General features: G+C 43.3%; 1 protein-coding gene across 1 annotated transcript in view; it reads right to left on the bottom strand.

Moving 5' to 3' along the window:
- Positions 1-23,708, bottom strand: part of HMBOX1 (homeobox containing 1) — a 120,948-nt gene that overhangs the window by 73,077 nt on the left and 24,163 nt on the right. The window contains exon 2 of the mRNA XM_014947670.1: positions 2,218-2,301. Coding sequence (XP_014803156.1) covers positions 2,218-2,240 — 23 coding nt within the window. The 5' untranslated portion in view covers positions 2,241-2,301. The remainder of the gene's footprint in view (positions 1-2,217; positions 2,302-23,708) is intronic.

Genomic DNA, 23,708 nt, shown 5'->3' on the forward strand with positions numbered 1-23,708 from the left:
TACTCTCTAACCACACTTGTTTTAAGATTGTTCGATTTTAATCTTTCTTACTCCATATTTAAGTTAAAACTTTTTTTTTTTTTCCTTAAAGACTCTGTTCTCCTCTTTCCCCTTCTGAAACCACGATGCCCACTTATCCTTTTAAAAAGATATCTATGGTTTAATCTGGAAACTTTATACCTAAATGGGTCATCTTGGCCCATTTCCTCTAATTTAATACTCTGTAATCCCCTCCAAATAGATTCACCCCAGCTTTCACTCAGTCAAAAATTATTCACCTATACTTCTATTGCGTTCTTGATGACCGTATTAACTGCACATATACCGGAATAAATCGAAAAAAAGCTGCTACTCCTCTGCTGGAGGGTGGCAGCTGATTAACGGGGCAAATCAATGTGCCACAACGATTCCAGAAAGCATCAGAACAAAGCCATACCCAACCCAAACTGCACAGGGGCAGAACATCACCGAAATCTAACGGAAGCACAGGAAATTAAAATTCTAACATCCACAGTTTGGAAATTTATGTTAAAAGTCTGATATCGAGTTAAAGCCAGCAGACTGTCCTTGCGCCCACGCGAAGCACAAGGAGCTCGGAGATGACTCTGCAAACTGGGAATTAGGGGTATAATAAAGATGCACAGGGCAGCGTGGCCTTACCTCCAGGCTCCTTTCCTGCTGTGAACTAGATCTTTACAATTTCAAGTGGTGATTTTAATACTGAAATCCAACATATTTCCAGCTAAAAGAAAGAAGAGGAGGTGGCTCAGGGGACTGACTACAAAGTAGAAAACAACTTGTTCTGAACAGACGACTAAGCTACCAGCAATAGAAGGTAACTAATTCATGGTTGTATCAAGAAGTCTTTTTGAAATACGTTGCAGTTTAGTTGCCAACACCAAACCCCTGGTTGTGGTTATTTCTTCCCTCTGTGACTGCACTGCCACTTGCACTAGGAATGGCCACGTGCCAGATGAATCATCTCCATCCTTGAAATAATCTACCCCGGAAGATCACACTGTGTTCACAGTAGCCCAGTTTCTTGCTACCTGTTCTGCAGACAGGATTTCTCTTTCCAACAAGAAGTCTTTTTGAAATACATTGCAGTTCAGTTGCCAACACAAAACCCCTGGTTGTGGTTATTTCTTGCTGCGACTCCCTCTGTGACTGCACTGCCACTTGCACTAGGAATGGCCACGTGCCAGATGAATCATCTCCATCCTTGAAATAATCTACCCCGGAAGATCACACTGTGTTCACAGTAGCCCAGTTTCTTGCTACCTGTTCTGCAGACAGGATTTCTCTTTCCAACCCAGTCTGACAGGAGTTACAACCAGAAGTCAAGAGGTCAAAGCATCTCCAGAATCTGATTGCCTGTGGACAAGGGTTTGGTCGTGCCTGTAGAAGAGGTGTGGGGAACGGTGCTACAGGACTGGCCAGGGAGGGAGATGGATGACAGCACAGCACAGGTCAAGCCTCTCCTTTCAGCCTGACAAGCTTCAAACTTTGAATTCATTTGCTTATTTTTTGAAGAAAATAGGATGGATACCAGTTACATTGAAGATAGAGAAGTCATTTAAAAGAACCAAATCATAGGCTCAAACTCAAGGAGGAGATTCAGACAACTTCAGTTCATACCGGGATTCAAGATACAGCAGCTATTGCTTGAAACAACACACTCAATTCCAATGTTAGTTTAGATGCCTCAGGTTTTCTGCCTTTGCTGTAGAATATTAGGCTAATGGTCTACTCATCCCCTTCCACCAAGTCTGAAGTCTCCCTCTAGGATGTTCAGTAGATGGATGGAGATCTCTCTTTTACCAATACCCTTTCCCTGTTTAAGGCTGAGTTTCCAAGAACTGCATGATTTTGTCTCCTGCACAGCTCTGGTTTCCCTCTAGTATGTTCAGTAGATGGATGGAGATCTTTTACCAATACCCTTTCCCTGTTTAAGGCTGAGTTTCTAAGAACTGCATGATTTTCATTCTCTTTCAGTGACAGAAAAGCAGCAGAAATAACTTACCAGCCAGAACAACTGAGGAATTAAATGCTACTGTTCCCCAGTTTGAGTATCTAGCAAATACCAAACCCGTGGAACTCTCCAATTTAGCCAACTGCTGAATCATTGTAACCGTTTCTCTGCTGCTTTTAGACAAATTAACAGAAATAAACCACCAAACATGTCATTTTTGTGGGTTTCTTTTAGCTTGTACTTACACTACTGGAAAAGTTCTGAGCATACTTTACATGGGGATGGGACGTTATAAAGCCTCTTGAGGGTCTTCAGTGTTATTCACCATTCTGTAAGACACAATTAAAAGAAAAAAAAAAACATTAGGGATTCCCGTGAAAGGAAAATACATCCTGATTTCTTCTTATCTGGTGCACAATTATACAACTGGCTTACAGAGGGCAACCTTAGGGTAGTTTCACCAAGCAGTAGTGCAAAATCATAGAATCATAGAATTGTCCAGGATGGAAGGGATCTTTCAGATCATCGAGTCCAACCATCAACCCAACACTGACAAACCCACCACTAAATCACTTCTTGTTAAAAACAACCGAAGACAGGCAAAACCAACCAAAACCAACCAATGCATCCTTCAAGATGCTTCTCAATCACCCAATCCATTCCTCTGCTAAAAGGCAGTGGAATATATACCAATCACTAAATATCACCATGGTTAAGAAAAACGCTCCCTGGAACCACTCAGTTTTCTTATATAATTTTCAATTTTTATTTTTTAAATGGATCGTTGAAGCCTCACCCTCTTTCTTCCCTTTACGTTCGGCGGGGGCTTTGACATGGTGTGCAACAGACCCATGGTCTTAAAGTCTGGTAAATAATCTTTTACATCCCATTATAAATGGATACTGTACAGATCTAAACAAGGCCCATCAGCTAAGTATTCAGAGCTTGTGCTCACTCATAGGTTAAAAATTGGGTATGTCCAACCACACTACTCTGGATAACCTGCAACTGATCCAGCCCCATACATACAATCCCAGACATACACTTCAATGCACAGGGTCCAATTCCTAAGGAAAAGTTTGATGTCTGGTAGTATAATCAGTCCCAGAGACAAAAATTTAAATTACAATTGATTTCTTTTGCCCACAAGTAAATTAATCTATGCAATCATTTAGCCTTATGACAGTTACCTACCCTTTTAACTCACAAAAGCTATTAAAAGGATTATTTGGCTAACATCCGCAAAGAGCTTAGAAGACAGGTACTATGTTCTGAAAAGGAATGACCTAACAGAATTTTCTTTAGCTATCACTGCTGATGTCTTTCTCCACAAACATGGGCTGAAAAGTGCTTAAAAAGTCCAACTATTAACCAAGGGGAAAGAGAAAGGCAGGGGATCATTTCCAGGCAGATGTGGAAAGAATGAGAGAGAATATTTAGACTTTAGGCTACGGGCGTTTGTGAGCTGGAATAACAAACAAGTGAGTAGAGAGAGAAAGGGATTTGCAGGGGATAGAATCATAGAATTATAGGATTGTCCAGGCTGGAAGGGACCTTTCAGATCACCGAGTTCAACCGTCAATCCAACAGAGACCAAATCCATCACTAAATCATATCTCTAAGCAGTGATGATTTACTTTTCTCCACAAAGAGATATCTGTAATATCAGCAACTGAGCCTTGTGGACGGACACATCTTGGCTCTTCTCGGGGGTTAAGAGTGGTCCAGATGCTACAGCTTGACTCTTCCTCTATGACATCTGGTGTAGGTTTTGGGGAAGAAGTGCAGCTATTCCAGATGGAGCCCAGTGGGCACACATAGACCATACCATCCTCTATGCTGGCTTTTTTTTGTGATTTTTCCTTCATGAAAAAACTGAGGAAGTTCCAGGGCAAAAGGGTGGGCTGAATGAGCTTTTCTAGAGGTGGCTTCTGGCCACCAGTTTTCCCAGGCTCTAAGCCTGCCCCATGATTGCTCCCATCCAGCTGTGGCAAAGGAAAGCACTGGGTGTTTTCGGGGAGGAACATGCCAAGAGCTGGTTGCTGCCATGGCCAAAACAATTCATCTGGCCCATGGCTTGGTCTCGAGTCACCTTCTTCCTCTCCAGGAAAGGAGGTTGCCAGGAGCGAGGTCACAGACAAGACGAGTGGTCCCACCACACCACAGGTCATGCATTGTGGCCCAGGAGAGGAATTGTGACACCAAAGTACTGATGGATGGCAAAGAAAACCACACGAGTCCCTCACAATCAGCCACCCCAAACCTTTTAAAGATAGTTCTACACCAAGACACTTCTCTGTTAAATCTCTTAACTGCATTTAAAACATTTTCCCTGAAGCAGTCACAAAAAAAAAAAATGAGATCATGCTGTTGACTTATTGCCAAATTTTGAGTTTAATACAGAGAGCTGTTTTGTTTTCCGAATAGGAACAAATTAGGACTTAAATATATACAAACTTTCTGAAGGTCAGAGAGGCTAATGATAGAGAACTGGATTCCTCAGAGAAAGATTTGCTTCCAGGGTGTGGAGCGGGGAAGAAGCAAAGAACAAAACCCACAAAGGAAAGAAAAGATCATCTTCCATCATCATGCGACGCAGAATTAAAACTGGAACACGAGGAGATGAGATATAAAGAGCCAAAGAGAAGGCTGCAGTAACTCAGGTGTGAGATGACAAAGGCAGGACAATGATATTAGTGATACTAATGGAAGTGGGGAAAAAAAAATGGTAGAGACCTCAGATGTTATAAATGAAGAGCCATTAGGATCCAGCCCAAATTTGGGATGCGAAGAGAGGAGGGAGAAGGAGCTTCTCCAAGGAGTCCAGACCGGTGAGCACGGATAGAGGATGGCAGCATTTCAGCAGAAATAAACAGGAAAGAGCTCATGAGAAAGTAAAAGGAATTCTCAATTTTTGCTATGTTAAAGGCTGAAGCAGCACGATTACAGTCTGAATGCAACAGCAAACTGTCCCAGACGGGGGCCAAGCGGTGATGGGGGTTGGGGGGGGGGATCCTCAGGTCTGCCCTGGTTGCTGGACCTGTGAACACAAGCACAGTTCCACAGAAAGGAGAGGAAACTGGTGCTTCCCACATCCCATGCCAGACCAGAACGGCTGAAAAGGGTTACAAATAGTCTTTGACTCAACGTTGGTCTAAAGTTCAATGGCACAGAAATACCTTCCCTGCCCCCCCCCCAACATGTAAAGGTTGCTCAAACGTTTTTGCAATTTAAGGGCACGTCTGATGGGAAACAAGCAACCCCTCGCCTCTAATTTTAGCCAAAAAAAGTTCAGCCCCATCCGATGGGAAACAAGCAACCCCTCGCTCTCTAATTTTAGCCAAAAAAAGTTCAGCCCCAAGCAGCGGAACTTCCGCCACCAAAAAATCACAATTCTGAAATCATGACTCCATCTCCCTCTTTCCCTCTGTCTCCTTTCAGCATAAACCAAGGCACCAAACCAGGTTTGATCACGGCAGCAAAAGCAGGTGTCACCACAATCTATAGTCGATCTGCAAGTAAGAGCTCACAAACCTTTGCCCTTTTCGCATTATTCATTAAATAAATTATCTGCTAACACAGGGAAAACACTCCCAGCTCCTGCTCCTATTTCTGGTACAGACAATAAAAAAAAAATATTCAATATTAATATGGAAATCATGGCCACAGTTGTAGAATCAGATGTAATGAACAATCTTGTTCCCAGCTTAAGTTGCTATAAAGGCAGCTTAAATTTACAATGGATGAGTCTTCATGGCAATCTGTTTTTTAGATATTAAAAATCTCATTTTCTCAGTGCCAAGGACAAGTGGAAGTGTGAAGCACTGGAGTATCAACTCTGCATTTGTCTCACTTGACATGAAATCATTTTCATTTTAGTTCTGATTTTTAATACATTCTTGGGATCCACTTCAGTTTTCTTCATTTCTCAACTGTATGCAATTAAATGTTTTGAAGTATAGTTCACCCTGATCCACAACACCCTGCAGAAGCAGGGAGGAAGTCACTTGGTAAAGATGAGGCTGATATCACTTACTTGGAAGAGAAATTCATTTTCCCTTTTAATTTCTGAGTGAGTCACATAGTAAAAAATAATGCCACCACTTTGTATTTCACTAATACCTTCCTTGGTCAGCTCTTAAAAAGGGCTTTACAAATAACAAATTAAAAGCTTGTGTCCTTGGGGAAGAGAAAGATCACCATTTTGTCAAAGTAAAAACACGAACAGAGGGACTAAATTCTTGGCTTAAAGCCACACGGGATAATATCAGTGGCTGAACACGAGATCTGCCCGAGGAGGCCCCACTATTAGAGCAGGGTTATTACTGAAATAGCTTCTGAAATGCAGAAGAACCAAGTTTCATCTTGCTGATAACCCCAGTGCCTTGGATGGCAAAGAAAACATGCAAATTCAGCCCAGAGAATGAAGTTTTACCACTGCTGAATTGGCAAGAAAGACAGATTCCCAACCCCATGTGTTGGGAATCCTCTCCTAGAAGGGACAGGCAATTTCAAAATGCTGTCCTGGACTTAAATGATGTAGAGCTTAAGGTCTGTAGGTCTTCTGGCTGGGCTCTGTGCATGTGGGTGGGTGTGCACACGTGTCTGTGAACATGGGCTTTCACATTTCATCTGCCTCAAGTTCTCCACACTGAGTGTAAAGCAAAACAAACCTGTTACTGGTTTGACTTATTTCCAAAAGACATCTTGCCTCAAAACCATCAATAGCCCAAGGATCCATCCGTTCCAGCTCATTCCAGTGGTTTATCGCCTTCTCCATTACAAATTTGTACTTCATTTCTACTTTTTAATGTGACTGCAGCTTCCAGCCAGCAGCTCCTGTAAAGCCTCTCTTTCCCAGCTTAGAACCTTTTCTTTTTGGGAGATATCCAGCCAGGCTGTTGTTTACCCCGTGCTTTTAAAACTCCAGGTACTGCATTTGTATCAAAACTTAATGATAAATTCATCTGGGTGCAGACACAAAAGTAGGACTAGTGTCCAAAATACTAAAGCTAATCTAGGACTCTCTAGCCCATTTTCCCAAAATAGGTCTATTAGGAAAAAAAAAAAAAAAAGAATAACAAAACCATCCGCTCTGCCATATGACCTGAGGATGTGTTACATTTGTGCCCTGGAAAGGAAGGTTAAGAACCTTCTCTAAGAACTGCCACCTCCTGAGCACACACCGTGGGGCTTGGTGATGTGCAGCAACCAGGTTCACGCTGTCATCCTACTGCAATCCCAAGAGAAGAGTCAGTTCTTCAGTCCCCGGGCTCCAAGTTATTTAAATACCTCTATTTTAAGTTAGTAAATTGGTCTGTACCTTGAGCATGATCTTGGGCAGACCCTCAAGAAGATGGGCAACATGCTCTCATCAAGAATCACTGCCAAAGCAAAGCAGCTTCTGGGCTACCTTGAACTGATGTTTGCAAGGAACACCTTGGCTCAGTTAGAAGGTAACAAGGTATGAACTGTCATGGCAGAGACCTTATCTCAAGGGACAGCTTGTGACCTTCTAATTACAGGTTCAAAGAATGGGTGAGGTTGGAAGGGACCTCTGGAGACCATTTTATCCAATCTCCTGCCACCCAGAGCCACCTCGACCATGTCCACACAGCTCTTGAGTATTTCCAAGGATGGAGACTCCACCACCTCTCGGGGCAACCTATGCCAGCAAATCAAACGAGACCAGAGGGAACAAGGATAGATACTATTCACAAACAAAAATTCTTGAAGAATCTGCTTAGAATTTACTTCCAACCAAAGTTGTTTGGACTCTTATTGTGGCTGTGTTGGTTTACCAAACCCTTTACACTACAACCCAGGAGAAAGCTTTATTTGGGGATTATGGTGAGGGAATAGTGTAGCTTCTTGCCAAGCTTGCAGCAAACATTTTTTGATGGGATCCTCTTCCTCAGAACTCTTTTAACTGAAAGGAAACAACCAAAACAAGCCTTTTCCCCTTTAGAAAAAACACACCTCAATCGTATGATAAAGCCACAGTTGGTGCACTTCAAAAAGAAAGCAAATAAAGCATTGTTTCCACAACATGCCCTGCAGTAGGTCTCCACAGCACAATCAGTGAAGGATTGCAGTTAACATCGTTTCTCTCTCCTTTCCCTCTCCAACCTCACGCAAACACAACCTCCTCACCCAAATTTAGTGGCATTGCCCAGGAGACCAGGCTCCATTCTCAGGCAGACGAACAACTGATCCACTCGACAGAAAAACTGAGGTCACAAACTCACAAAGTTTCCTGAACTCACCCAAGGCTCCCAGAATGGCAGAAAAGTTCATCTGCATTTCACTAGAAAGGTCCCTGAGTTACTCCAGAATCACAGAATGGTTTGGGTTGGAAGGGACCTTCAAGACCACCCAGTGCCACCCCCTGCCCTGGGCAGGGACACCTCCCACCACACCAGGTTGCTCCAAGCCCCCTCCAACCTGCCCTTGAACCCCTCCAGGGATGGGGCAGCCACAGCTTCTCTGGGCAACCTGGGCCAGGCTCTCACCACCCTCACACCAAACAAGTTCTTCCCCACATCTCAGCTCCATCTCCCCTCTTGCAGTGTCCAACCCTTCCTCCTCCTTCTAGGGCTCCCCTCCCTCATCCAGAGTCCCTCCCCAGCTTTCCTGGAGCCCCTTGAGGGACTGGAAAGGGCTCCCTGGAGCCTTCTCTTCTCCAGGCTGAACAACCCCAACTCTGTCAGTTGAGTGGTTCAGTTTGAAATGTTTGACGCTGCATTAGAACAGAGCAGAAGCTGTCACAAAATTAGGAACCACGTGTCAGAAGGAGCAGTCACATCCCAGCAAATTCCTACAGAGCCACAAAGGGCAAGACATACTCTAAAGCAGAATGAAGACTTAAAGCACTTATTTGCCAACAGTAGGGACCATACCTTGAACTCTGTGGAAATGTACATCACAAGGCACATACGTTAATCCGGACAAAACTGCAGATGGGACATTGCCAAGTCCTCGAGTCTAAGCCTGGGCCAAACACACCATAATTTAGAGGCTTATTCAAAAAAGTTCCCAATTAATACTATTTACCTTGACAGTTTTCTGCAAGGAATACAGTGACACAGTGGCACTGGATATGCCAACCGAAATGAAATTCTACATTGCCAAGCATGTCTGCATCCTGCGAGCGTACCTCCAACGCAGAATTATTGGTAGATGTGAGCATCTCTGCCTGCTAACTCTATCCAGGCACACCCATGTGCCGTCCATACCTGTGTGGTTATGCCCCATAATAATGCCATAATTAAATTTCTCACCAACTGGAACTGCTCAAAGAATTACTACGCTTCTTTCTCGATGATGACCCAGATGTTCATCAGGTCAACCTCCAAAGGTACTATCCATGTCAAGCAAACAGTCAGATCCAAGTTTTCTTTTTCACATGCTTTGCCAGAAAACCTGTGGGGTTCTCTCAGCCCTGCAGAGGTACACGGTTCAGCAGACGCAAGTGGAAGAGGGGAATCTCTTTTATCCAAGGTGAAGTTATATTCTGGCAGATTTATTCTCACACCGCTCCATTTCGTTTCTACCCACCGACTAGTTTAGAAGACACAGAAATGACTCGGTCAGACAACTCACAGTGATGAAAATGTTCTGGTTATACTGGTGTTATGAAACTGCAATTTAAAAAGGGGGCATTTAGCAATACACTTTCACAATTTCAGAGTTTGAGAGGCTTCATTATTTGGAATGGTACGCTTGAAAAAGAACAGTATCTGTCTATGAAAAGGACATTTGTTTGTTTGTTTGAGGCATTTTTCATGTGGTTGCTCATCGCCTGAATTCTACGATGATAGCATATGAGATCAGAACGCTACAGGCCTTACTGCTAGAAGCACACTCTGTACAGAAACCTCATATACTCCCTTATACATATGTACAAATAAATAAATAAACCCTTAGCACCTATCAGAAGTGGCAATATCATTAAAGCAAACATCAACGGGATGCTCAAGGAGGACATCCAAAGAGCAGGCACTGTTCCTTCCCCCGCCTGTCCCCCCAGCCCAGACAGCACGCCCCAGGTGGGGATCGCTCGCCAGCCAAGTATTATTCTTGCAAAGGCCTTCTCCTGCTTAACATATTAACGGGGATTTATAGGAGTGACTGTCTGGAACACTGCTTAACAATGCTAATAGCAAGAGTTCCAAGAAATCAGTAGTTTGGCAATTACGAATACAGCAATCCATGCTGAAATATGTGCTCATGCTTGCTAAACCTGTAATCCCAGTTGAGGTTTTTTTTCCTTTTTTTTTTTTTTTTTTTTTTTTTCCCTCCCCATAATAAGTGGTTTAAATTTAGCAGGAATGATTCATTCGCTGCAGGTTTGCTTGTTTTATTTATTTCTATTTTTTTTTCGGCACTTGGAGTCCATCTTGGAAGACATCTTGCAGGAAGACTGGAGGAGGGAGGCAGAATCTGGCTTTTTAAAGAAAAGCCAACCCATTAAACACAGCGTCTTCCGTAATTTTGTCGTAACTTAAGTATCTCTATAACTTGGCAATTTCCTCCTGCAATAAACAGCAGATACAGGGCACACACACATCCAACCGGTGTTCTAGTGCTACTTTTGCTCAAGCTGGGTTGAGGCCAAAAAAGATGCATTCCCTGTGGTCTTAAGACATATCCATCCCCTAGGTGGTCTCCTCCGGCATCAGATCCAACCATAGGAGCCTCCTGTGCTGCTCCCAACCCAACTGGGCTGGGCAGCACCTTTGCATTGTATGAGCTGGGCTTGGGGGCAAGTACTATGTATAGAATCATAGGTTGGAAGGGACCTTTCAGATCATGGAGTCCAACCATCGACCCAACACCAACAAAACCACCACTGACCCATGTCCCTCAGCACCACATCTACTCATCTTTTAAATACCTCCAGGAATGGGGACTCCACCACTGCCCTGGGCAGCCTTTTCCAACGCTTGACAATCCCGTCAGTGAAGAGATATTTCCCAATATCCATCCTAAACCTCCCCTGGGGCAACTTGAGACCATTTCCTCTCATCTGCTCACCTGTTCCTTGGGAGAAGTGATCGACCCCCCCCTGGCTACACCCTCCTTTCAGGGAGTTGGAGAGAGCGAGAAGGTCTCCTCTCAGCCTCCTTTTCTCCAGGCTGAACACCCCCAGCTCCCTCCCACGCTCCTCACAAGACTTGTGCTCCAGACCCCTCACCACCTCTGTTGCCCTTCTCTGGACACGCTCCAGCATCTCAAGTCCCTCCTGTCATGAGGGGCCTAAAACTGGACCCAGCACTCAAGGTGGAGCCTGACCTGTGCCCAGTACAGGGGGACCATCACTGCCCCAGTCCCACTGGCCATGTCGTTCCTGACACAGGCCAGGATGCTGTTGGCCTTCTTGGCCACCTGGGCACACTGCTGGCTCACGTTCAGCTGACAATCGACCAATATCCCCAGGCCCTTTTCCACCGGGCAACTCCAACCACCCTCCCTCAAGGATGTAGCATCCATGGGGTTGGTGTGACCCAAGTGCAGGACACAGCAGTTGGCCTTGTTGAACCTCCCACCACTGGCCTTGGCCTATAGATCCAGCCTGTCCAGATCCCTCTGCACTCAGCCTATAGATCCAGATCCCTCTGCACTTGTGTATTATGATAAAAAAACTAAAAAAAGACCAACCAAACAACCCTACTTTGAGGCTTTGGTTATGAAAGTCTGCAATCCTGCTGGTCTCATTCATAACTTTGGGGGTTCTCCCACAAATCATGATCTTTGCTGCAGAAATGGAGGCATTAATGCAAGTTTAGATGAGCTGCAGTGCCCAGGCAGCAGCACACAGGGAGGACGGGTTTGCTCAGCTTCTGTGCTCTACCTACGGCTGGAAAAGAGCGGTGGCAGTGGCAGCAAGGACTCCAGCAGGTGGCTTTTGACGCATGGAAGGTAACTGGGAAGGAGGTAGGCTGAAGAGCAGATGACAGCTTTGGGACAGCACCGTAGGACTATTACGGCAAAACTCTTCTAAATATATCTGCAGCGCAAAGTAGGTGGGTCAGAACATACCTCCAAGAGAAATCCATATTTGGAAGCATCGCCCAAGTGGCAAACTATACGTTCAAAGCAGGTATAAGCACAAACAGAAGGGCTTTGAGCAAGAACACTTGAAGGATTTGGAGTTTCCCTCCCCCCCTTACACATATACGTTCCAACAGAAGCACCACTCTTTAGGAAGCAGGCCAGAAAAATCAAGATGCCCAGAGAGGTGAAGAGACCTCCAGTCTTAAATGGATTATTTAGGAAGCTTGAAAACAAATCACAACTCCGAGCCACCGGCTGCATCCTCCCACCTACGACTGGGCTGAGACTCAGCAACTCAGTCCACATGTGAGATGGAAACCTGCTGAACTGCGGGCTATTTCCTGACAGCACTGTCCTCTTGGAGCTACATAAAACAGAACACTCGTTCCCACATCAAGAACCCAGTAAGATGAGATCAAAAAGTAAAGAAGTTTTATCATGGAGAATTCTGAAAAACTGATTAATTTTGTTGGGCTGTGACAGAGTTCTGCTGAGTTCTCTTCGAACAGGAAATCCAGCTTCAGCTGCGGGGAATGTATTGGAAGTGTTGATAAAAGCCAAAATTGCAGAACATTTGGAAATGCATAATTTAGCAGAGGACATGCAGTACAGATTCATAAAAGGAAGGTCATGCCTGACAAATCTGCTGAAATCCTTTTTATTATACGACCCAATCGTTAGGTTAGACGAGAGCGAAACAGTGGACATAAGTTATCAGGATCTCAGGAAAGCATTTGATTTTGTACCACTCGGGCTGATTTACAAAGTCGTAAAGCATCGCGCCGGGAGAAGGAATTGAAATGGATTAAAGAACATTTTAGGGATAAGAACAAAAGCAACGCAGCCAGCGGAAGGCGTCTGAAAGGGAGAGGTGTAAAGGTCAGTCTGCTGCGAAACGAGTGAAAATGGGCTGCAAGAAGGGTTTTAGAGGTGGAAACAGCTGAATCTGGTGACAGAACTGCAGAAGAACGTTACTAGTGGTTGGTAAATCAGCAGGAAATGGGGTGCAGAAAGAAGCTGAGCGAGGCTCGGCGCTTGAGAGGGGACGTGGAAGGTGCTGCACCAACCTGGGGGATGCACTCGTGCTAGAGCTGAGGCGTGGAAGGACCTTCTGGCTGGGAGTCTGCATTCGTTTTAACTTGAGAGGGGACGTGGAAGGTGCTGCACCAACCTGTGGGATGCACTCGTCCTAGAGCTGAGGCCTGGAAGGACCTTCTGGCTGGGAGTCTGCATTCGTTTTAAAGAGAATTCAATAATTTTATGGTCATTAATAAAATCTGCAGCTATGCATGTTGTGGTAATGATATGGGTAATTAAATCTGAAGCTTCTGGGAATTAAGCTGATAGCCTGAAAGGGTCAAAAAGAAAACTCCTCTTGTACTTAATCAGAGGAATAGCTTTGCAAGCTGGATAGGTGCATTAATTGTCCAATACCGACCACAACTTGACATACAATGCTACATCAATGGGACCTCTAGATTGATCCAGCTCAACTCCCCGCAAAAATTACTAAGATTTCACGTAGGACACACCAACAGAATCGGTCTTTCTGGACCTGCATGAAGCCAGTTTGGTTTGGTTTCTCCTCTTAAGAGAATTTTGCACCGACAGAAAGTGCTTCCATTTAATCTGAGCCTTTCAACGGGCTGTCGGGTAATGCCTTCTCCTGAAAACTGCCAATTATTCTCATGGCTGGTAGACTGGGGATGAGGTCTGGTGCTTGATGACGATGCAAGAAGTTTTCATCCTTACCTTTTCTTTCCTAAGAGAGCAGCAAATCTTGGCAAGTGTCCTCACGAGCCGGGGTAAAACTCTCCGCAGAGACCTGAGCCTCAGCAACGCGCTACTTGGCTCAAGGTCACCCCTTACAAAGAGGAGAACAGAACGTGGATCTTCTGATTCCCACTCCTGTGCCCTGAATACCAGGCCATAGAGCTGCTGCCACCACCTGTGGGGACAGCCTTTCAATCTTTAAGGCTGTCAAAACCCGGCAGCTTTTATGCGCACTAAAATTCACTTTAAATAAACTTCAGTTTTAAAAAAAAAAAGTTAGAGGAGAACAGGTGGACTCCTGTGACACCAGAATTCTTCAATGCACAAAGATTCTTTCATCTCGCTGTTCTACACGGCACCTTTAAATATTCTTCTACATAAAGGCATGATATGCAAGAGCAAAAGAATAACCGAGAAACAGTAATCCCTAACAGATCAACTGTGCTTTATCTACACAGATTCTGCTTTCATAAAAGCACAGAGGAAAGGCGGAGGGGGGGGGGAAGAAAAGTACATTCTTATTGTTTTCTGAAGCTTAAAATAACCACAAAGTGAGAAAAATCAAAGCTGTTCCATAGAACAACTAGCCAAAAAAGTCTCACTGAGCATTTGAGAAAGACAGTAAATGGCAGAAGATGGAATCAGAGATACAGCGAGTGCTACGGTCACCAGGCTTAGATCCTAAATTTGGTCCATGCTGAAACCAGTGTGGTTTAAATGGGAAGCATCTGCTAGAATGTATGTGCCCCATATATAATTATAGCTGTCGTTGGCAGCAAAGGCTACAGTTACGGCCACCATTACCCACTCCATTTTCACTTGCTAACTTCTCTGAAAACTTCCTTTTTTCAAATGTAAAGCAATTGAACTGAACGCCGGCAATTTCTGCAGGAAACTTCCTAACTGTGAGACACAGAAGGCAGAGGGCTGGGAAGAATTAGAACAAATCATCTGCACTGAAGACAGGCAGAGTTGCCATCAATTTATTCCCGTTGCTGATTGATCATGGAGTTTTTCCACTTCCAGAAACAAGCAGAAAAGGCATTATCCACTCTAGCTGGTTTTGAACCAAACAACGTTTGTGCTCAGCTTTAAGGCAGGGTCTAGGCTGCAAGGTGGGAGCAGCAGGAAAGTGGCCAAAATGACAGTGACCAAAACACTCACCTATTCCTCACATTCAGAAATTTCCTATTTAACAAGGTATTGAGCTGTTCTGTAAAACTATAGGTTCTTGAGCTATTTCCCCTGGTTCCCAAAACAAACCAGTGCCACATCCAGGGTTTGTGTGAACCTTTTTCTCTCCTTCAACCTGTATTATCTGCTGGACTGAAAATCTACAGGAATCTCTATAAATCCCACAAAATTCTCTCTAACCAAAAAGCTTCCCGGCCACAACACAGCTTATTTTCTAAACCCTGCTTCTCACAAGCATTTTCTTGGAGCTGTTTCCCTGAGCTGAGCTCTCCCCCCATTTTGTGCAGCCTGAAGGTATCTACTGACTCCCATCCAAAGGGGTCTGGTACCCACCAGCTCAAAAGAGCAGCTCAAAAGGGATGGTCTCGGAGCAAGGTTGACTCTGACTCGCCTTCAAAGCCTCAGCCCACTCTGCTGCACAGCGATAACACCACCAACAGGAACCCTCTGAAGAATTATCCCAGCCCTGACTTTCATCATTTTCAGACGTGTCTTTCTGTTGCTCTGTCTCCGTCCTACACCCTGTATTTTCAAAGATCAGGGAAGATTCTTTATAATTTGCCATTCAGACCTCTGGAGGGGTGTTTATATATTTTTAGACACACACACACACTTTATTTTGAACCCAAATAAGATGCTGGGAGGGCTGGAGCCCCTCTGCTGGGAGGACAGGCTGGGAGAGTTTAGGGGGGTTCAGCCTGGAGAAGAGAAGGCTCCGGGGAGACTTTCTAATTGTCTTCCAGGACCTGAAGGAAAGCTGGGAGACACTCTTGATCAGGAAGGGAAGCCACAGGATGAGGGGGAAGGGTTTTAAACTGAAAGAGGGGAGATTGAGATTGGATATAAGGACAAAATTCTTTGGTGTGAGGGTGGTGAGAGCCTGGCCCAGGTTGCCCAGAGAAGCTGTGGCTGCCCCATCCCTGGAGGGGTTCAAGGCCAGGTTGGAGGGGGCTTGGAGCAACCTGGGCTGGTGGGAGGTGCCACCAGACACCCCAGGAGGGTGGTACTGGATGATCTTTATGGTCCCTTCCAACCCAAACCATTCTATGATTCTATAAATGATAATGTCCAATAACCTTATCCCATTCAGCCCCACCACTCAAAAAGCTGAGAATCAGCTGCTGGAGAGAAACCCAGGACCCTGGCAGTTTTACACATGTATAGTTCAGATATGAATTAAAGTTACAATGGTTACCAATTTTAAAAAGTCATAAGTCTCTTCCCAAAACATGCTCCAAGAGGCACAGCTTCTATCATCTAATTATAATTCAAAAAGATCTGTGCAATATCTCCCATGTAGCAGTGACACCAGCAACTGGCAATACCAGTAAGAAGCTGCTGTTTTAATTTAGCCCTACTGCCTGTGCTACGAGCTTCCACTTTTAACGGCAATAAAAGAAAAACCAATTTTTATTTCAATTCACACATCACTTGCATTTTGATTCTGAACTTTTGGAGAAGTCTCCAGGCATTCCCTAAGAGCATGTATGTTGCTCAGAGGGATATTCAGCCCATCCAAAGGTGTACACACCAAAATCCAGATGGGAATGAGCCTTTCCTGTACAGTTACAGACCTATCACACTCATCATCTTACCATTTTGCTTTGAGCTGGGGAGGCAGTATCTTGGGAAGTTTCTCCTCCCATCTGAGAACTGAAAACTTTGACTCTAGTTACTCAACAGAAATATCCAAGTTGGGAAATTGGATGTCCACCAGGACTGGAGGATATATAAATCAACGCATCAGTCCTAAAATGTAAGAGCTACCGTTTAATGCAATATGCCAAAAATAAAATGTGAGTTCCTCTAGACAGTGTGCAACAGGCAATTATCTAAAAAACAATTTTTCACAAAGTTCTGCACATTCCTGCTGACTAACAATTCTGCTGCCAAGCACAGGAGACTGTAGGATGAATTTTTGTCTTTTTAGTTAGTTCTAAGAATATTACCCAAAACACTGACTTATATAAAGGGGTACTTTCAGCTTCATTTATTACTTAGATCTTTATGATTCTTTACATCCCGTTGATAATGTACTGGCACGTTTATCTGTTATAGAAATCTCTGTCCCCATCCACACAAGGATACTACTTGTTAAGCTGGTTTAACCCCTGTTTAAATAGAGAATCATGGAATTGTTTGGGTTGGAAGGGACCTTAAAGATCACCAAATTCCAACCTCCCACTAGACTGGATTGCTCAAAGCCCTGTCCAGCCTGGTCTTGAACACTTACCACTGAAAACACAGCTAAAGTCTCATGATTGAGTTCAGTCATAATTTAAAGAACTCCTGGAAGACATTCCAAAGTTACAGCAGAGAGAGTGCTGCGAGACCCTCTAGAGAACAAAACAGGAGAGAAGTCTTTGAGGGTGTTGGCAGACCATGAATGACATCTCTCCCTCAATTCCTACCTTTCTACACAAGCATCTAAAGCAGTTATTTTAAAAGTGAAATCTTGAAGGGGGAGGAAAACACAACGGTGTGAGCTTGGTGGCTACCACAACAGAGTGCTGTGCTGTGCCAGCAGCAGGGCTAAGATGCCACTCGTTGGGAAAGCTCATGGAATCCCTTCAGGCTCTTAGCGAGCAAACAGGGTGGGAGACCTTACAACTCAATATTACTCCAAGTCTCAAACCTGGGCCTCTCCACTCTAGAAAATCACAATAATCTATTAAAGAGATATGATTTCTTCCCTCATCTCTTTACAGCAACGTAAAGATGCCTGTATTGCTGTTCCTACAGAAACAGGGAAACAAGGATACAGAGGTAAGTAACCCCTCACTGTGTCCACACTGTCCTCTTGACAATATTACTAGCCTTTCCCTCCCATCAACAGCTTCACAGCTAAATCTTTCAAACCCGGGGCACCAACTCGATTCCAAAACCTGAAGAGGATGGTTTTACCTTGCCCCTCTTGCTAGTACCAAGGTGCTTGGACTACATGTAATGAGCTCTATAGAATCACAGAATGGTCTAGGTTGGAAGAGACCCTTGGGATCATCGAGTCCAACCATCTCCCCTACTCTACAAAGTCCTCCCCTACACCATATCCCTCAGTACCCCATCTAAACGTCCCTTAAACACAGCCAGGGATGGTGACTCCACCCCCTCCCTGGGCAGCCTGTTCCAATGCCCGACCACTCTTTCAGTGAAAAATTCTTTCCTAATGTTCAATCTAAACCTACCCTGTTGGAGCTTGAAGCCGTTCCCTCTCGTTCTGTCACTAATTACCTGTGAGAAGAGACCAGCACCAACCGAAGCACGATGCATATAGTGAACTACTTGGGTCATTGGGAAGGGTTAATGACTAGAGAGTGATGGTTGATTCCCTGTAGTTCCCATTTTAAGGATTTAAAATAAAATAAAATTACATTAAATTAAAAAAAAAATAGTAGGATAACTTTAAGTCTTTTCTTTTAGGGCTTCCTTTAGAATCCAAGTCAGAAAGGAAAACATTTTAGCCATTCTCCCACTGTCCTCACACTCCCAGCGTGCATTTGCTCGTCTTTAAGCTCCAGTTCCTGGAGGCAGCTGACAGAAAGAACAGTGGGAAAAGTAAAGCTCAGAAAAGTAGAGTGAATAAATACATCTTATACCCTTAAGACACAATCAACCGCTTCACTTTGCCAAACCCTGATTTAATAACAATTTTTTGGTATATTGGATGCTGTAACTAACAAACATCGGTTAATTTCAAAAGACTGCTCGTGCTTAATATTTGGGAATATAAAGTTCTGGCAAAAAATCAAATGGGATTGGTCTAAACAACTCTCCTAACCCGTGAAAAGGGAGTTTGGAGCCACTTTGACCTGGGCCTGAGAGCGATCAGTGCAAGTGGCCTTGTTGGGAAGAGCCACACGGCAGACGAGCTGCAGAAATGGGTCAAGGAAAGCAGGATTATGGGGAAAAGTGGCAACAGAGAGAAAAGATTTGGGCAGGGACAGAGAAGGGACGCCCGACGGCCTGAATTTTCTTCAGTCATAATATATATGAAGCTGAAGCCCTGAGCGTGGCTTCTGCCACTTCTTCAACTGCAAGATAAAAAAGCTGAGTTTCTGCAAGGAGTGTTTTTCCTGTAATCAGAGACTGGCTACCGGGCTGCTCCGAGCATCTGGCTGACCCTGCAGGGATATTATGTTCTTAAATGGCCCGGGCACAATTTACATCCAGCCATTCCACAAGCCAGAATATATTGTAAAACGCGGTACATGAGAAAAGACTCATTTTTACATCTACAAGGAGAAAACTGACACCATCAGTCAACATCCAGTTGGGCGGGGGAGAAGGAGGGACGACACACAAACCTGTATAAATGGCTTAAATCACAGCCTCGCAGTTGGTAAGGTTTACCTTTAATATTCTTAAAATGCTTTTTTTATTTTTGAAAGAGGAGGCATGGAAGTGCCCCATTTTTCACTAGAGGAAGCCAAACTTGAAATAACAAAACAGCCTTAAGTAGTTCAACGACAAAACTCACCGTGATTTCCAGTCAGCATTACAGGGACTCGCAGAGTAACACTGTGTACCCATTAACTCCCAGTCCACAATTTGGCCAGAATTTGTTTTGCTGCATTACGGCCAAATCACTTTTTTTGTGTCCGTCTTCCTCCTACGTGGGATTGCCTTAGCAGAACAGGATGCCAACGCTGAAAGCACTGACTGTCTCCGACTTTACCATCTTTGATTAAGAAGGCCCTTTTATTGCAGGATCACTTAGACTTTACAGATAACTGTTGCTGCATTGAGATGAACTTACTGGCAGGAAAAGCCTTCAGCAACTCGGGGGAAGAGCAACCAGAATATTAAGCCTCCCCAAGTGAGTTATTCCAGAAGGCCAAGGCAGTTAGAAATTATTTGCCTAAATCCACTTTTTTTTAGCTGAAAATTAGGTCGGCTATTTCTCATACTCCTCACAGCAGACACAGAAAACAGCAAATTCCTCATTTCCTTACAAAAAAACTTCCACATTGGGTTTGAACAACTCTTGGCAAGTGGGTGGGTTATTAAAGGTTTTGCTTTAAACGTCCTTGCCCTTTCACTACAAAAATCCTCTCACAACTCACCTCTCCATCCTTTTACTGCTGCATTTTCAGCTTCTACTTCAGCCTCACAACTTCTTGTTTCCAGCCCTGTTCCTGCCCCACTGATATAAAACATTATTGGGTATTTCACAGCAATAGGCAAGAAATTATCATATTTTAATCAAGGCTGACACATCCTAAAGGATATCCTTCCTATTTCATTTTACAGCTGCATTAAGAATATGGATAAATAGCAGTTACCACTTAATTTCTCCTTTACCCTTTATTTCTACTCTGTCTCACCTTTCTTTTTACTTCTAAAGGGATGTTCCAACACATATAAACTGACTCAATACCTTGCATCAGCCGCCAACTTGTGCTTTGTATTCAGATGCATGCAAAGGTTTGGGACAGAGAATTAAAAATCTAATCTATGATGTGGGACATAAGCACCCAAGGATGTAACAACAGACGTTTCTAGTTTATCATAAGGTCATACGTACCATGACTTCCTCCTTCTAGTTTTAGATCTGAACAGCAACTGTATTTTGCATTCACATAAAGGCTATTTTTCCCCACCAGAAAAAAAAAGCAAGTATTTTCTAACTTATTAAACAGAGCTTAAAAAACTGAACGAGCCCGGTAAAAGTATTGCATTGTCATTTCCAGCAGCAGGCACTTGAAGGATGGAAGGTAAAGCTATTTATTATGCCATCACCGAGGAACAGAAACGGCAGCAAATGAATGACCTGACAACACAGAATTCAAGTGAAACTGAGAGTGACAAAACGTTGGGACCTCACTTTTGGCCCTGATTTACAGTAGAGCATGTTCACCAAAGGGGTGCTGGTAAATCAACACGGGGAGGCATTTGTTTTAAGGTGTTACAAAAGTAAAAAAGGACATTCTGAAGAATTCTTTTCTTTTTTTTCTTCTCCCTAGGAAAGATACAGGCCCTGCAGCATCTTCTGGCCAAATAGAGCCAGTTTCATACAGGCCCTACAGCATCTTCTGGCCAAATAGAGCCAGTTTCCAGCAGAACACAAGCACTGGGCTGTGAGAAGTGCCACAGGTTTGAGAGTCTTGAAGAAGATGGGGAGGTATCATCAGTTTCACCCAAAACTGTTGCCTTTCCTCCTAAATGTAAATATTTACGCAGTGCCTGAGAATGCAGAGCAACAAGCAAACAGTTAATTACCAAAGGATTTAAGGTGCTCTTTACAGTTGAGACTAAACTGTCACCATCCCATCAATTTTAATATAACAAATGCAACAGAAAATCTAAACAAGAGCAGAATCTCTTGTCTATTCTTACTCAGTCTTCATTGGGACTGCTCTAGGGCTTCAACAAGTCTTGTGGTCTAGGAACAAAAAAATAAAAGTGTGAAAGAGTTTTGTTTTTAATCACAGGAAAAGAAAGCTGCGTCTGCCTGCCTTGTTAGCTTCGTGAATTTAAACAGTGGCCAAACCACTTGAACTCGTCTGTGAGACACCCACGTTCTACACTAAAAATAATAATAAAAGAAATAATCTGCTGTTGAAGTCCTTCAGAGAAAAAAAACCAAAAAAGGAAGCCAATATGTATTCCATGCTGCAAAGGAGCTTAGTACATTTCTTTCACCTTGATTACCAAACCACGATTGCATTCACAATCAAAAAATAAAAAGGTAGGAAATTATCTGCATTCGTAACAGATTTCATAAGGGAAGATTAAAAAAAAAAGAGATTTTGGAATTACATTTTTAAGTTACTTTTTTAAAAGTTCTACTAAAATTTTGAACGACTGCTCCAAAGCATAAGCTTACTATAATGTTATTTAAAGTTTCATGTAAAATATTTAGCAGCATTAGCTATTGCTGTCTCCTGGGGAGAAGAGAAATAAATCCGACTCCTGGACTGGTGAAAGGTGCAGCACAAACACCTGGAACCAGAGTCTCCACACCTAAACCATTTCTGCCCCCTCTTGCACATATAAGAAGTTATTTTGTTCATTTTAGTTTATTCATCTCATTCAAATCAATGACTTGCTTATTCAAAAGCTGAATAACCAACTGGGAGTTTAAAAATTTTAAAAAATACCAAAAAAAAAAAAAAAGTAGTAGGAAAGCTTGTTTTCCTCTTCTAATCTGTGAATAATAAAAGAGGTAGGAGAATAAGATCTGCCAGCTCTCAAACCTTGAAGGACGTGGTCTCCAGAAACAGTTCAGTTCATTAGCTGCAGATAATGCTTTCTTTGTTTAATGAATCAGTTTTAAAATGTAAAACATTTATGAGATGTTTTTGTCATCTTTTTTTTAATATTTTTTTAAAAAGCTGGCTTTTTAAGGTAGCTACATTTAAATACAAATCTCAAAACTCTGAGTTCCAATCCTCTGTATAGAGCTCATGTGCCATTTCTAGAAAACGTAAATGTTAATGAATTTAAATGAGGATTTGTTAAATTATGTACCTGCTTAAGGACATATTCCTGCCCCGCTTACCCTACCAGTTAAGCATTTCCCCTCCTGCCCGAAGGGAAAAAATTAAGAAAATTACTTCAGAGCTCTACTTGTTTGCAAATAAACACGCTTCAAATAGTTACCAGCCAATGAAAATCAACCTGTCTTTAGGAAAATAATGAAAGTACAATCCCAAAACAAGATTAAAATCAATGTTTTAAATCAAAGCTTCCCTCTTGCTGATGTAAATCAAAGTGATTTAAATCACCAGTTTTGATCAATTCGCTCATTTGCATAACCTTGATCGTTTATCCCTTAAAAATGTCATCTAGGGGCCAAAGTTAGCTGGATAGTTCTCTAAATCTCAATTTACTCAGCATAAATAAGGCTTTTGTGTTCTTATTTTAAAAATTATAAAATTCACTATCAACTAATGAATTTCCATCAGTGATGCCCGATCACATTGGGGCTGCTGAAGTGGTTTAACAGAGAAACGAAGGCACATTCTGCAGTAATCCCCAGTAAAACTAGCAAATATATTCCAGCTGAGGGCAGCTCTGTAGATGTCCTTACTAAGGAACAAGCAAACATGCTGATGGGACAAACAAGTGTTTACAAGATCCCCCTCAGCCCATCAATTACCTCTAATACAGTTGGGTAGCCAGGGGCTATTGATCCCCAGTGGTGAATTTTCACAGCGTGCTGCTTCCCCTCATTGATCCCGGGACCCAAGCAGGGATTAAGAGAGTGGGGGCTCTCCTTTGCTAAAGAAAAACTGCCTTTAGAAAAGGCAACAAAAATGTGAGCTGGAACCTACCAATCTCTGTGCTCGGAAAAGCTGGAGTCTCCTTCCTTTTTTCCCTGGCCCGTGGCGGTGTTTTCTGCATAAACTATGACTTTCCTCAACCCTCAGACTCTTCACCCAAACTTTCAGGCGACTCTGTCCAAATCCCCTCCTAAGCCACCCTCCAAAATACCAGCTCTTCTCTCCGTGCTTTTACCTTTCCCACATCCTCAAATTCCAGGGACAATGAACTGGAAAACACTGGAGAAACTGGAAGGGGGCGAGTGCTCAAAGGAAATTTAGGATGTCAGGATCATACAAATCAAATGTCAATAATTATCAAGCACAGGAATCTGCTACTAAAAATTTAGAGGCTGCTTTGCTCACACAACGTTTTACACAAACTACAGCTCTCCAAAATGAAGAGTAAATATTGAGTGCTTTGACATTTTTTTATTATACACAAAAGC

Source organism: Calidris pugnax, unplaced genomic scaffold (genome assembly GCF_001431845.1).
Source record: "Calidris pugnax isolate Ruff unplaced genomic scaffold, ASM143184v1 scaffold154, whole genome shotgun sequence".
NCBI classification, from domain to species: Eukaryota; Metazoa; Chordata; class Aves; order Charadriiformes; family Scolopacidae; genus Calidris; species Calidris pugnax.